The sequence below is a fragment of the Propithecus coquereli genome, unplaced genomic scaffold (assembly GCF_000956105.1).
Source record: "Propithecus coquereli isolate 6110/MARCELLA unplaced genomic scaffold, Pcoq_1.0 Scaffold76, whole genome shotgun sequence".
In the NCBI taxonomy this organism is placed as follows: Eukaryota; Metazoa; Chordata; class Mammalia; order Primates; family Indriidae; genus Propithecus; species Propithecus coquereli.
In genome coordinates this window covers 290,322-303,867 of record NW_012153729.1, presented here as the reverse complement: position 1 = coordinate 303,867, position 13,546 = coordinate 290,322, and the positions used below count along the sequence as shown (strand labels likewise).

The 13,546-nt window shown below is 35.4% G+C and overlaps 1 protein-coding gene across 1 annotated transcript in view; it reads right to left on the bottom strand.

The window, feature by feature from the left end:
• The window catches only part of CEP112 (centrosomal protein 112kDa), a 269,639-nt gene that overhangs the window by 160,884 nt on the left and 95,209 nt on the right, over positions 1-13,546 (bottom strand). Inside the window, exon 4 of the mRNA XM_012662386.1 lies at positions 6,759-6,989. Within this exon, the coding sequence (XP_012517840.1) occupies positions 6,759-6,989 (231 nt within the window). The remainder of the gene's footprint in view (positions 1-6,758; positions 6,990-13,546) is intronic.

Genomic DNA, 13,546 nt, shown 5'->3' with positions numbered 1-13,546 from the left:
CTTTTCTTAAATTTGAAAAAGATGCTGAATTGTTGTTCAAAGCCTTTTAATGACTTCAGGCTGGCAGAATTCCAGCATAATCCTTCAGATACCACTTAAAATTACAGACCAGGAACCCAAGCTGGTAAATGCTATGTCAAATTTGTAAGAGCTTTTTACTTATAGTACCTTGCAGAAAATGTTTGATATGTTGATATATTTATAAATATCAAAACAGGGAGCTTAAAACAACTATTTATAGTGGAAAATTCACAGAGAGAAAGATGGACAGATTAGACTAAATATAAATAAAATTATCTGTGTATCATGAAATTAAAAGGCAAATACCAAAAATATTTTCCACAGAGATAAGGGTTTTATCACCCTAAATATAAAAAGAATTTATATAAGCTGATAAGAAAAACATCAGGACCCTAAAAGAAGAGACACTGGCAAAGGACATGAATAGGCAATTCCTAGAAAATGAAATACGAGTAACAAGTAATCTATTGTAAATGTTCAATCTGTCACTCTTTAAAAATGCAAATTAAAAACAATAACTGTTGTTCACAAAAAGTACCAAAACTTAAAAAAAATACTAACAATACCAAGGACTAAATAGATACTCTATTGGAATAAACATAAATTAGTACAAATTTTCTAATATAAATTAGTACAAAATTGCTGTAATTAACCTGTTAATTCCAGTAGAATTTTAATCTAAGGGAAAAAAATTGAAAACACTGACAAAAGTTTATCTATAATGTGTTAATCTCCACACTTAACAGCTTTTTAAAAAATCTAAATGTTCCAACATAACGGAATAACACAATAAATTATGCCATATCCACAAAATGGAATATCATGAAACAATGAAAACTATATTTTCAAAGAATTTCTTAGCATGGCTTTTGAAAAAGGAAGAGATGGAACTGTTTAATTAGTATGATCTGGAGAAGCTAAGTTAATATAGCTATTTTACATACACATTAAATTATTATTATTGGTTATATCTGGTTGGTGGCAGTAGCAGAGAATTTTATATGCTATTTTCCATATCTTCTAAATTATCCTCTGTTTTAAGAATGGTTATTTTTCAAATAGCTGAATACCTTGGCAAAATTTAAATAGCAAAGTTTTAATCAATCTTCTAAAAATTACCCAACTATCATCACTTAGTAATGTTCTTTAATTTTTCAAAGGTTCATATTTTATGGACTTTGTTTCAATTCAGTTTGAAAAGATTTTAAAAGGCTAGAAAAGAAGCGTTCTGTTTGCAAATGTCAATCATTTACTCTCTTGGATTCTCATTTCAAGTATTTTTACCTCGTGGAGGTATTTCATATTTCTCTCAACTCAAAAGTCATTCAAGATATCATCTAGGTCTAAATCGCTACTGACAGAAACTCAGGTAGGATCTGGGCTTAGCAATTCTTTTATAACCTTAACATTTGAAGTGCTACTGAAACAACCCAGACCCACATGGAATGCTACATTTAGATTATTTATTATTCTGGTGTTATTGTCCTCTCCTCTTTGAACTTCAATTTTATATTCAATGATAGAAAATTAATTTCTAAACCTCTGAATTCTGATGGGATTTTAAACTGCTAGCAAATGTTTGAACTTTCGGATTTATTTAAACATGATGAAACATTAAACTTTTTATAAGATACAGTGAGAAGAATCCAAGTAACTTTCAGAATGACACAACCGACTAGCAACAGAATTACCAGCTTATTAGTGTTAATTCAAAGTTTTATAGTAGGAACTCAAATATTTATTAATTTGTGTAGAAAAGTTAAAACTATGTCTGAAAAAAGATTTATGCTATGTGTTTAACTTATTAAGTAATATGGAGGAAATTATAACACTAAAATAATATAAATTAATATTTGAATACAAAATGTATCTTGCCCTACCCAAAGTATTTATAATGGGTTGAAATCAAATTTGGATAAACCAATAATGATTTATTTATTCACATTACCATGCACAGGGGTTATACTGAATTTCTCAGTTGATCATTATTCTTTTATTCACTCACTTAACATTTAATGAATGCCTACTTTGGGCCAGGCACCATGCATGACCCTAGTGCTTTAGAAATGATTATTTCCTGCTTTTGGGAAATTCACAGTTCAGGTCTTCACTGCATTTGGAAGTGAAGTTTTACTAGTTAAGTAAAAACATTAATCACTCGGAAATACAAATTATTCTTCATACGAATAGCCCAGCAACACTGGATTTCAACATATGAACTTTGAAGTTGGCAAATTCCACCAACACAACAAAAAACAAACTCATCACACTAAACACTAGCCTATTTAACGTTCTCTTCCTTTTCCCCAGCTCCCCTCTTGGCCAACAAGTCCTGACATTGTGGTTCACCTTTTCAGTTCCTTTATCTGTGTCAGCTAAGACGACTATGCTCAGGCCTCATTTCTGTCTTTGTGCATTCCTGTGTCCTCACTTCAATTCGGGAGCATTCCGTTCCTCCAGACTCAGACTGCCCATGCTCCCTACTCTGCTGCAGAACTCCAATTCTGTACGAGTGAATCCTCTCACACCCTCTTCCTTTCTGCTGCATTCCACATCTGTTCAGCTGGAAGCCTGGCTGCCTTTACTGTTCTTGAAACTCCTCATTTAAGCAGGCCACTGTGATTCTTTACTAAGAACACAGACGACATTAGCTACTAGGTCTTCTCAAGTCTTATCAGAGAACTTCTCTGTGTCTTTACCAATCCTCTTCTTTCTTCCCCCCTTGGTGAAGGTCATCCCTCCTGTCGCTCATTCACTGACTATATCCCAGGTGATCACCTACCATGTGCCGGGTTTTCTAGGCATGGTGGTGTAGAAATGAACAAATAGACAAGGTCCTCTTAATAGAGCTTATTTTCTAGTGGATGGGAGGAAATAGAAAATAAACAGACATGATTTCAGGTAGTCAGATGAGCTATAAAGACAATAGGCCAAAGTAAGTTGGTATTCATATGCCAGGCTTTAGGTAAAGAAGTCAGGGAAGGATGCTCTGAGGAGTGTGGAATGATGAGAAGGAGGCTGACCATATAGGAAAACCATGCAAAGAACATTCTGGGCAGAGGGTGACAGCTGTATAGTCCTGGAGGCAGGAGAGGGCATGGCACGTTCCAGGCACAGACCAACATCTCCTGTGCCTGGACCCTTGTAGCCAAGGGGCAAGGCAGGGATTCCACTCACACCCACACCTCTCAGATCACAAGCCAGCAATTATCCACGACTCTTCACATCATTAAGCTGCTCCTGTCCTTTAGTCCCTTCTCATGTCTTCAAAATGCTCAGGACATGTTCAGCCTAAAAATATACTCTCCTTAACTCCTGCTGCTCTTTGGAACTACACCTTCCTTTTAACGTCACATTTTCCAGAACAACAGAGTGTTCCTTCATCCCCACTTCCTCATTTATCTTTTGCAACCGTATTTCTGTGCATACTATCATTTTCAGTGCACTGTCCAAGATCATCAATGACTTCTCTGTTTCAAATCCAGTGACCTTTCCTCAACCCTCATCCTTCCTGATTTCTGTCACATTCTTGACAATCCTCCTTTCCAAATATTCTTTTCCTTTATTTCCATGAAAATTCATTCTTCTCATATTCCTTCTACGTTGATGACCCTTATGTGACTGTTTCCTCGCCAACCTCTCAAATGGAGTTGTTCCCTTAAGTTCTTCTTTCATAGCTGTTTATTCATTCTCCCTCTCCCTCTCTTCCCTCTCCCTCCCTTCCTCCCTCTCTTCTCTTTCTCTCTCTCTCCCTCTCTCCCCTTCTACTCTCTTCAACAGGCTCACTCACTCCCAAGGCCACAGGCCAGGCCCTCTCTGTGGGTGACTCCTATAGCTGCTTTTCTCCAGTCCTGTCTTCTCTTAGGATATCTAGAAACATTCTTTCAACAGCAAGTGAAAGTATAGTGTGGCACTTCAAACTCAACATGTTCTTAACTGAATTCATCATCTTTCTCCCCAAACCAGAAACTTCTATGTTCCCAATTAAGGGTTGAATTTATACCTAACAGGTCTAATCAACGCCATCTCTGTGATGCTTCTGCAATGTCTTCTCTGTCTCACTGTCACCATGACACCTCTAGTGGCTCTCATGTACCTCTACTGGGCCCTCAAGAAGCGGTAGCTTGGACTATCCAGTCCCTGTCCACTCCTTCTACTGCTACCACACCTTGTCAACACTGATAGAATCATGTTCCTAATAATCACTTGAATCTTGATACTTTATTTCTCAAAAAATTCAGTAGCTCCTCAGTATTTACCCAACAAAGCCAAAATACTTATCGCAGCTTTGGAGACTTTCAGTGATCCCCGAGCTATCTTTTAGCCCGATCACTAACCACTCCCCTTGATTAAGCTATTTGCCATGTACGTAGTTTTGTTTGCTCTTATTTTGTTATCCCTTTGACTCAGAATGCCATCTTCCATATCTACTGGTCAAAATCCTACATATTATTTATGTCTAGTTCAAATGACATCTCTTCTAGTTAATTTTTCCTGATTTCCTCATCAAAAAATAATTTTTCCCAAATTCACACTCTATCCTGCATTATAGTTATCTGTGGATGTGTGCATATGTGTATGTCCTGCTGTCACTACTACTTCATCTTTTTGAGGACAGTGACCTTCTTTTTTCTTTGCATCCACACAGTACCTGGGATGTGCCTTTTCAAGATACAAAAAATCTACCAGAAATGTTTGTCAAATGAATTCCAATGGTTTCTAATACTAACTTTTTAATTACCTTTAACCTGTCAGTTCAGTTAGTAACACATATAAATCTACACTTGACAAACTTCATCTCCTATTAAAAAGAAATATTTGTAAAGTATATATATAATGCAAGATAATTAAAGCCTGAATTGGATGTTTTATAAGTCTGGCTTTAGTAAGCCCAATTTTCTTAAATCAAGATACACCAGTATCTGTGTGATTTAAGAATATTTATTTAGAAATACCTTGAACTGTTAGCAGAGTTGATTGAAGCCAAAGTGAGGTGTGCTCCTAAGAGTTCTTTCCCTCTCCATCAGTCTCTCTTTTATCTGCTGTTTTCAAAGGTCTAAGATTCTTCTGTATAAGGCAATTTCCCTAATTCCTAAAACTTTATATATTTTAGCATCAAAACATTATTATTTTATACTGCTGTGAAAGAATTATCATTAACATCCCACTTAGATGTATAAAAGGCATCTCAATCTGAACATGTCCTGAATGGCCCAACCTATTGCTCTCATAATTCTTCCCTTCAGCTAAGAGAAACTCCATTTGTCCACTGGCTTGGGCAAGTAACCTTGGTGTCACTCTCGACAGCTCCCCTATGCCCTGCCCTCCATGCCCCGTGTACGAATCAACAGCAAATCCTGTCAGCTCTACCTTTGGAGCATATCCCAAATCTGATCAGCTTTTACCACCTTTACTGCTATTACCTAGACACCTCTTGTCTAAATTATTGCAATAGCCTTTTAACTGGTCTCTCTACTTTCTCCTTTGCCCTCAATTCAGTCTCCTCTCAGCACGGCAGTTGGAGAGATCCTACTCAAGTGTGAGTCAGATCATGTCACTCCTCTGCTCAAAACCTGCCAAGCCTCCTCTACCCACGGAGAGTCAAAGCAAAGCCCTTTCACTGCCTACTCAGACCTCCCTGACCTGGGCCCATGCCCTGAGGTTTCTTCTCTGGCCTTATCACCTTCCCCTCTTCTCCTCTGTCAACATTCCCAGCCATACCAGTCTCCCTGCTGTTTGTCCAAGAAGCCAGGTGAATTCTTTAGAGCCCTTTGCCTATTTTTTTCTGAGTTGAGAGCTCAGGGCCAAGGGCAAAGGCAAGGGCAAAGTCTGCTGAAATCTGACTTTCAAATGAATTAAGGTACTATAAAGAAAGCACATTAGGATCATAGTCTGTGTGAAATCAATGAAGTAATACCTAGTATGGTAATGTATACTCTTTGAAGGCACATTATTTGAAGATGGAGAAGAGGTAGAAAAAATTAAATAGAATTAGGTGATTCTTAAATTACCCTTTTCAAGTTTCTTATTCTCAAGATACAGATTGGTCTTAAGAAACTCAAGGGGCAATTTTACAAACAGTAATTCACATTTAGTACCTGAATAAAATATTTATACTTTTTTAGAACATCAAAAAAAAAAAATACTTAAGATTGTGCCTTGAATGTAAGCCAACCCAAAATATGTAAACATTTATTGACATTTATTTTAATAATGTGTGATTATAAAGAGACTTTTCTTATTTCTACTGAAATATTAACCTGGAAAATAAATTGTCATTTTTGCTACACTGTTATAAAAAACTGTAAAATATAGAAATGATTATAAGGCAACCTAGGAAAAATCTGAAACTTAAGTATAAACCTAGAAAAATTTAGCCCAAGTATTTCTAATAAATATAATATTTGACAATATTATAATATTGTTTTATCACAATATGTGTTTAATTACTATGGAATAGAATATTCCATATAATCTCTTCCATGAAAGTCAATGGAAAAGTTAGGAAATTCCTTAAATTATTTTATAGGGATATATCATAAGTCAACACAATAAATCCTAGTAGATATGGTGCCTAGACATAGAACAAGATACTTAAATTGCTCATTTGAAGATTTATAAATAAAAAGAGTAATTCCATGTCTATTACCTTTCAGAGATTAAATATAAGGGTGGTGGCCTAGCATTTTAGATATGGGTTTCAACTGCCTATTAAAAAATACAGTCAGATGTCTTACCTTTTCCAATGTCATCTCTGTCTCAGCAGCATGGGTCTTTTTCAACTCTATTTTCATCTTTTCTGATTCAGCCTTCAGTTTGTTGACAGCAGTCTCATGGTCCCGTGCCGCCCTTTGCTTTTCCTCTTCACGAAGAAGACCAAGCTCTACCAGCTGCTGTTTCCGCTGTGAATTCACACTAATCAGCTCTTCTCTCAACTTGTGAACCTGGGTCTCCATGTCAGCAATAACCTTGTTTTTAAAAATGGAAGAATGGGCAGAAGATATGAATAGGAAAGTCACAAAAGAAGAACTGCAAAAAATCAATAAACAAAATCCAAAAATATGAAATACAAAAAGTTCACTTCTTCCTTCCTTCCTTCCTTTCTTCCTTCCTTCCTTCCTTCCTTTCTTCCTTCCTTCCTTCCTTCCTTTCTTCCTTCCTTCCTTTCTCCCTCCCTCCCTCGTTCCCTCCCTTCCCTCATTCCTCACTCACATGCCATTCCCTCACAGACAAGAGGTAAAATACCACCTGGAACATTTTACCATGTTATTTGTAGCCTAAAACAACATGCTGTTTAGTTTTACTTGTATCTAATATCTATGTAAATGGAATATTACATGTATTCTTCTGAAACTTGCTTTTCATATATTCGATATCATCACATTCCTGAAATTCATCCAGTGCTCCTTATTACATTTTTTTAGTTTCATTGGTTTTTGTTTTCATTTCCTTCCTTCTACTTTCTTCAGGTTTATTTTGTATTCCTTCTTCTTATCTTGGATACTTAACTCATTTATTTTTATCCTTTCTTCTTTTCTGATTAATAAACTTAAGACTATAAACATTTCTATAACTATTGCTTTAGTTCCATCTCTTAGGTTTAGATATATGGAATTTTCATTACCATTGAATTCAAAATATGTTTTTAAATATCCCCCATGATTTATTTTGTTGACTTATGAACCATTTAGAAATATGCTTCTTAATTCCCAAGCATATGGGATATATTAGTCTCCCAGGGATGCCATAATAAAGTACCACAAACTAGATGCCTTACAAGAACAGAATTTTATTTTTTCACAGTTCTGGAGGCTAGAAGTCTAAAATCAAGGAGTTGGCACAGTTGGTTCCTTCTGGAAGCTATGAAGGAGAATCTGTTCCATGCCTGTCTCCTAGCCGCTGATATTTGCTGGCAATCCGTGGTGTCCCTGGGTTTGTAGACACATCATTCCAATCTGTGACTCTGTCTTCACATGATTTGTTTTCTCTGGGTGTGTCTTTTGTCATGCTTCTCAATATGACACTGATCATATTGGATTTAGAGCCCACTGTAATCCACCACCAGCTAATTTTAACTTGATTACATCTGCAAAGACCCTATTTCCAAAAAATACCACTTTCACAGTTTCTGTGTGGATATGAAATTTGAGGGAGACACCACTCAACTAAGGACATGGAGTTTCATGATTATCTTTTTGTTATTCACTTCTAATTGCACTGTGGCCAAAGAATGTATTCTATCTTCCATTGATTCTTTGAAAATTGTTGAAACTGTTTGATGGCAAGTTTAAACAGTCATTTTTTTAAAAAAAAGCTTTATGTGTGATTGCTAAGAAATGTATATTCTGTATTTTCTGCAGTTGTTGAGTGCTATATTCTAGACATGCCCACTGGATCAAACTTCCTATGTTGTTAAAGTGTTCTATAACTTACTGTTTCTTTTTTACCTTAAGTTATTAAAGATACACATTAAGATCTCCCTCTATAACGGTAGATTTGTCTATTTATCTTTGTAGCTCATTAAATTTTCCTCTATATATTCTAAGGTTATAAGGTCAATCTTGTTAGTTGGCTTTTTGTTATCAAATAGTGATCCTTGTCCTCTTTTTCTGCAGTACTGATTTTGACTTAGAGTCACTGTTGTCTGAAAGTAACAGATTTTAGTAGCAGCTTTTTGGGGGGAGAGAGTATTTGCTTAATATATTTTTATGTATTCTTTTACTTTAATCCTTTCTGCATCCTCAATTTTAGATATGTATCTTGTAAATGACATATAGATTTTGAATTTTCTTTTTGTCTTTTAAATGGAACATTTAGTCCAATTAGCTTATATATGCTAACTTATTTGCCTTTATTTTTTTCTCTTATTTTATGCTATTTGACCTACCTTTTGTGCATTTCATTATTTTCCTCCTTTTTTATCTTCTTTTAGTCTAAAGAAATAAATTTTTTCCTCATTCAACTTTCTTTTCCTTCCCCATTTATAAGCCATACGCTGTATTTTCTTTTGGTGTTAACAGTAAAAGGGATCAACACCCACACTTCACTTATCAAATTTTAGAGTTATTTATTTTTTATATCATCCTGAACAATAAATGAAACTTAGGACATTTTAAGTTGTGTTGTCCTCTTCTAGATTTATCTGCTAGTTGTTATTTTCAATTTATTTTGTTTTTCTCAACTCAATATTGCAATTATTATTTTATTCCTTCACTAGCTCTTTGGATATACCCATGTATTAATATTTACCAATGTCTTGTCTTGTTTCACCACTCCTTCTCGCAACTCTAACCTCCCAACAACCACTTTCCTTTAGTCCCATCTGCATTCTTTAAGTTCTTTTAAAGAGGTTTAGTGGAAAGTAGTTTTAGTTATTACTGGTCTTAAAATATGTATATGGGTATTGATAAAAAGTCAGCTGCTATTCCTCTGAAGATAATTTATCTCTCTGGATGCTTTTAAGATCTTCTCTTTGTCTTTAGTGTTCATCACTTTATGATTTCTCTAAGTGTAAGCATGTTTTCCTTTATTCTGATCAGAACATGTTAGTCCTCTGAATCTGTCTTTGATGAGTATTGCAAAATTCTCAGTCAAAACTTGTCCATTTAATGTCTCTGTTCCTTCTCTCTCCACCCTTACAAAACTCACTTAGATGTATGTTGGATTTTCCATTCTTTCATTTCCCTTAACCTATATTTTTCATCTCCTTTAGTCTCTCCTACATGCTAGATGTTTTCTTCAGTGTCTAATCTTCTGTCAGATACATCTAAGTTCTTAATTTCAATTATTTTGTTTTTATTTTTAGAAACTTTATTCTTTTAAAAATGTTTGGTAATTTAAAAACTCTTTTGCTTTTACTATTTTAAATCCATTTAAAATTTAAGTATATATCATATATTAATATATGACTATTTTCTCTTCTATGGCTGATAATTTCAGTATCTGAAGTCCTTGCAGGTCTCATTCTGCTATTCTCAATTTCTGAAGGCTCTAGCTTCATGGTACTCTTTCTCATGTTGTTTTGTGTTGCTTTACTTTTTTAAGGTGAGCTCGTATTTCTTGCAACTTTATCTTCTGGGATTGAAAGTGGCTTTTCCAGTATCATGTCACTGACAGACCTGGAGATATCAGTATCTCTTAAAACTTTTAAGTTCTCAGCCTCAAGTTTTTCAGAATACTCTGATAGTATGAGTTCAGGCAGCAAATCCTCATGAAGACCATCTTATAGTTATGAATTTTCAGGGGCAACCCCCATTCAGTGCTAAGGTTTGAGATAGGTAATATTCCTGTTTCTAGTTCACTGGTTTCTGATTTACCCATACAATATGACATCACAATATGCTGGTGTCATAATAGATTCCCCACCTTAAACATGTCCCAGACTTTGTTTTTTTGTCCCCTGTACCCCATAAGAGCCAAAACGCAAACAAAACAAAATGGAGGTTCACGTTCACTCAGTTGAGGAAAGGTACTCAAGTTTAGAGCCTTGTTCAGTGCTCTGCTTACATCTCTAGAGTTTTGTTTCCCATTAGTTTTTGGTCCCGAGTATCCTAACTAAACAGCTCATAAACACACTAAAAATAAGTTATGTAAAAATTTTCTTATCTATCCTTTTTAGTTGTTTTCAGAGGGAAAGTTGATCAGAGAACACAGTGCCTTGCTACCAGGTGAACAGTTAGTTCAGGCTTAAGTGAACCTCTTATCACTACCAATGTATTAGCTATGAATGCAACATTTTCTAAAACACAATAGTAACTGCTTTATGTATGGTGGACTTTGAATGAACACTACACATTTCCCTAACTAGAAACCAGAAAGTCCAAGTGACAGTAATGCAAAAGTAACATTAGGATGCTGGGAATAGGAATACAAAGCCAGTGATGTGAAGCTACTATGATAATTAAAATGTCTATAAAATTATTTAATTTTAAACAAAAATATTTTACTCACTATTCAAAGTGTTAACAATTGTGCTGTTTCTACATGGTAAGTGATGATTGCTAGAATGTTGAGTATTTATTTTGCACCAGGCATCTTATATAGGTTATTTTATTTAATCTTTGCAACAACCCAGTATAATAAATACTATTAATATAAAAAGGTTTTCCTTTTTTTGGAATGTGGTTAGTACACGCTAGCTCCATCATTAACCCTGCTCCCTCCCTGCGCTAGACTGAAGAGACATTGCAGACAACTGGACAAAAACATTCTGGAGAAGAAAGAGCTCGATAATCACAAATCCAAGCCCGAGAGACATGAGGTGATCAGGTGTCCCACTTTTCTCGTGCCCCTCTAAAAAAGCTGACTTGAAATAGTCCCAGAGGAATGTGTAAGAGGACTTTATATAAAAAGCTAATTCTCACAAACCTGTAGTGGAAAAGATGAGTCTTTTTTTCCTCAGGAAATGTATGTATGTTTTAATGTTTGTTTTTCTATTTCATAGATATATTGATATCTGTATATCAATATATAGCTATAGATCAATTATCCTTCAAACCAAAGTCTCCTGCCTTTTGTTCCTTGTTTTATAATGATTCCTTTGAACTCAATACTTGGGAATAATAAGAGAAGAGATAGTCAATTTAATCAAATTCTGAAACAGAGTAGAAATCTTCTAAGAGCAGCTAGACTTCAGCAGTGACAACAGCATGTTTCTAGGGGGTAAAACATTCTTTTGAAAAAAGCTCTGTGTTATCAAGGTGGCAGATGAGGATGGGCTACTGACTCCTTTCCCCAAAATCAACCTTCAGAAACCACAGGAAGCATGAATCTGAGATATTAATGATGATAACAACAATAATAAAAATAACAAAACAAAGTCTGAAAGCTCCTGTGTAGAATAAAGGCAGCCTCGAACTGGAGAATACATGTGTATGGAAGGGAAGGGGTTGTAGCCTAGGGAAGAAAACAATAGAAAAGTACTATAAGAAGGTAGGCTGGAAGAATGCTTTACTTTTTGCTCTTGCCTCTCCCTTTTGTTGCCACAGGACAATCTTACCTGTGCCATTACCATGTTGGAAGTGAGAGCTCAACATGGTGTTGCTATGAATCAGGTAATACCAAGGTAAGCAAAAGTCTTGCTTGGGTGAGAACTTGTAGAAAACAGGTGCAGACGTATCAGAACTTCTTATTTGCTCTTCCATACTCTCCCCTCCAAACTCCCAGGACTAATGATTTATAACGTCAGAAGACAGCCTCCTCCTATTGCTGTTATACTGATTTCCAAAAGGTTAGTTAAGTTCCCAAACAGCAGATTTTCCTGATGAAATAGCTGTGAAAGGGAGTGGCACAGTGATGGAATACTCTGTCTTGGGGTTCGTAACCTCCTCCTTCCACAAGCTCATCTCTCAGTCAAGGACTAAGGCCCAGCCTTTTGCTCTTTCCCAGCAGATGTTACCAGTTAGACTATATGATAGTTCCAGGGGAATGTAAGCTCGTTGGCCAAAGTAAATAAACTTGAGGGGCAAAACTACTATCAAAAAGAGACAACTCAGTCACATACATTACCTAAAGCAGTATAATTGGAACAAATGAGTCAAGAATTTTTTAAAAGCATAATAAATATATAAATAACATATACATAATAAATATACTGAAAAGGGTAATGGAAGAAGTTAGAAACATGAAGCAGCGATAAGAACTCATAAAGGAAGGAAAAGGTGAAAATTATTGGAGAAAGGGTGGAAAATGTAAAAGAAAAACTGAGATTTGTGAAGGACAAAGGAAGTGACAACATCTAGATGATGGGGTCTGAGAAAAGAATTAAAGACAGTTAGTGCTTTGCTCTGGATTAGGTTTTGGCTTAAGGGAATGTTGTGGCTAGTTTGATTTTGTATCCAAACTACTCAAATTTTCTTCATATCAGTAATAAGTCTGTTTTGCTCTCTTATCACTTGTGTGTTCACTGGAATAGCACTTTTAATTTCCTTCAAGAACTTTTCCATTGCACTCACAACTTGGCTAACTATCTGGCACAAGAACCCTAGCTTTCACACTATCTCAGCTTTCAACATGCCTTCCTTACTAAGCTCAATCATTTTTAGCTTTTAATTTAAAGTGAGAAACATGTGACTCTTCCTTTCACTTGGACACTCAGTGGCCATTGTAGGGCTATTAATTGGCCTAATTTCAATATTGTTGTGTCTTAGGGTATAGGGAAACCTGAGTAGAAGGAGTGAGATAGGGGAATAGCCAGTCAGTGGAGTAGTCAGAACACACCCAACATTTATAGATTAAATTCACCATCTTATATGATTGTGGTTTATGGTGTCCCAAAACATTATAATAGTAACATCAGAGATCACTGTACAGATACCATAATAATGTAAAAGTCTGAAATGTTGGTAGAATTACTAAAACGTAACACAGAGACATGAAGTGAGCACATGTTGTTGGAAAAATAGCACTGATGGACTTGTTAGAGGCCGGGTTGCCACAAACCTTCAATTCGTAAAAAAATACAATATCTGCAAAGCACAATAAAATTAAATTCAATATAATAAGGTATGCCTATTATCATCATTTA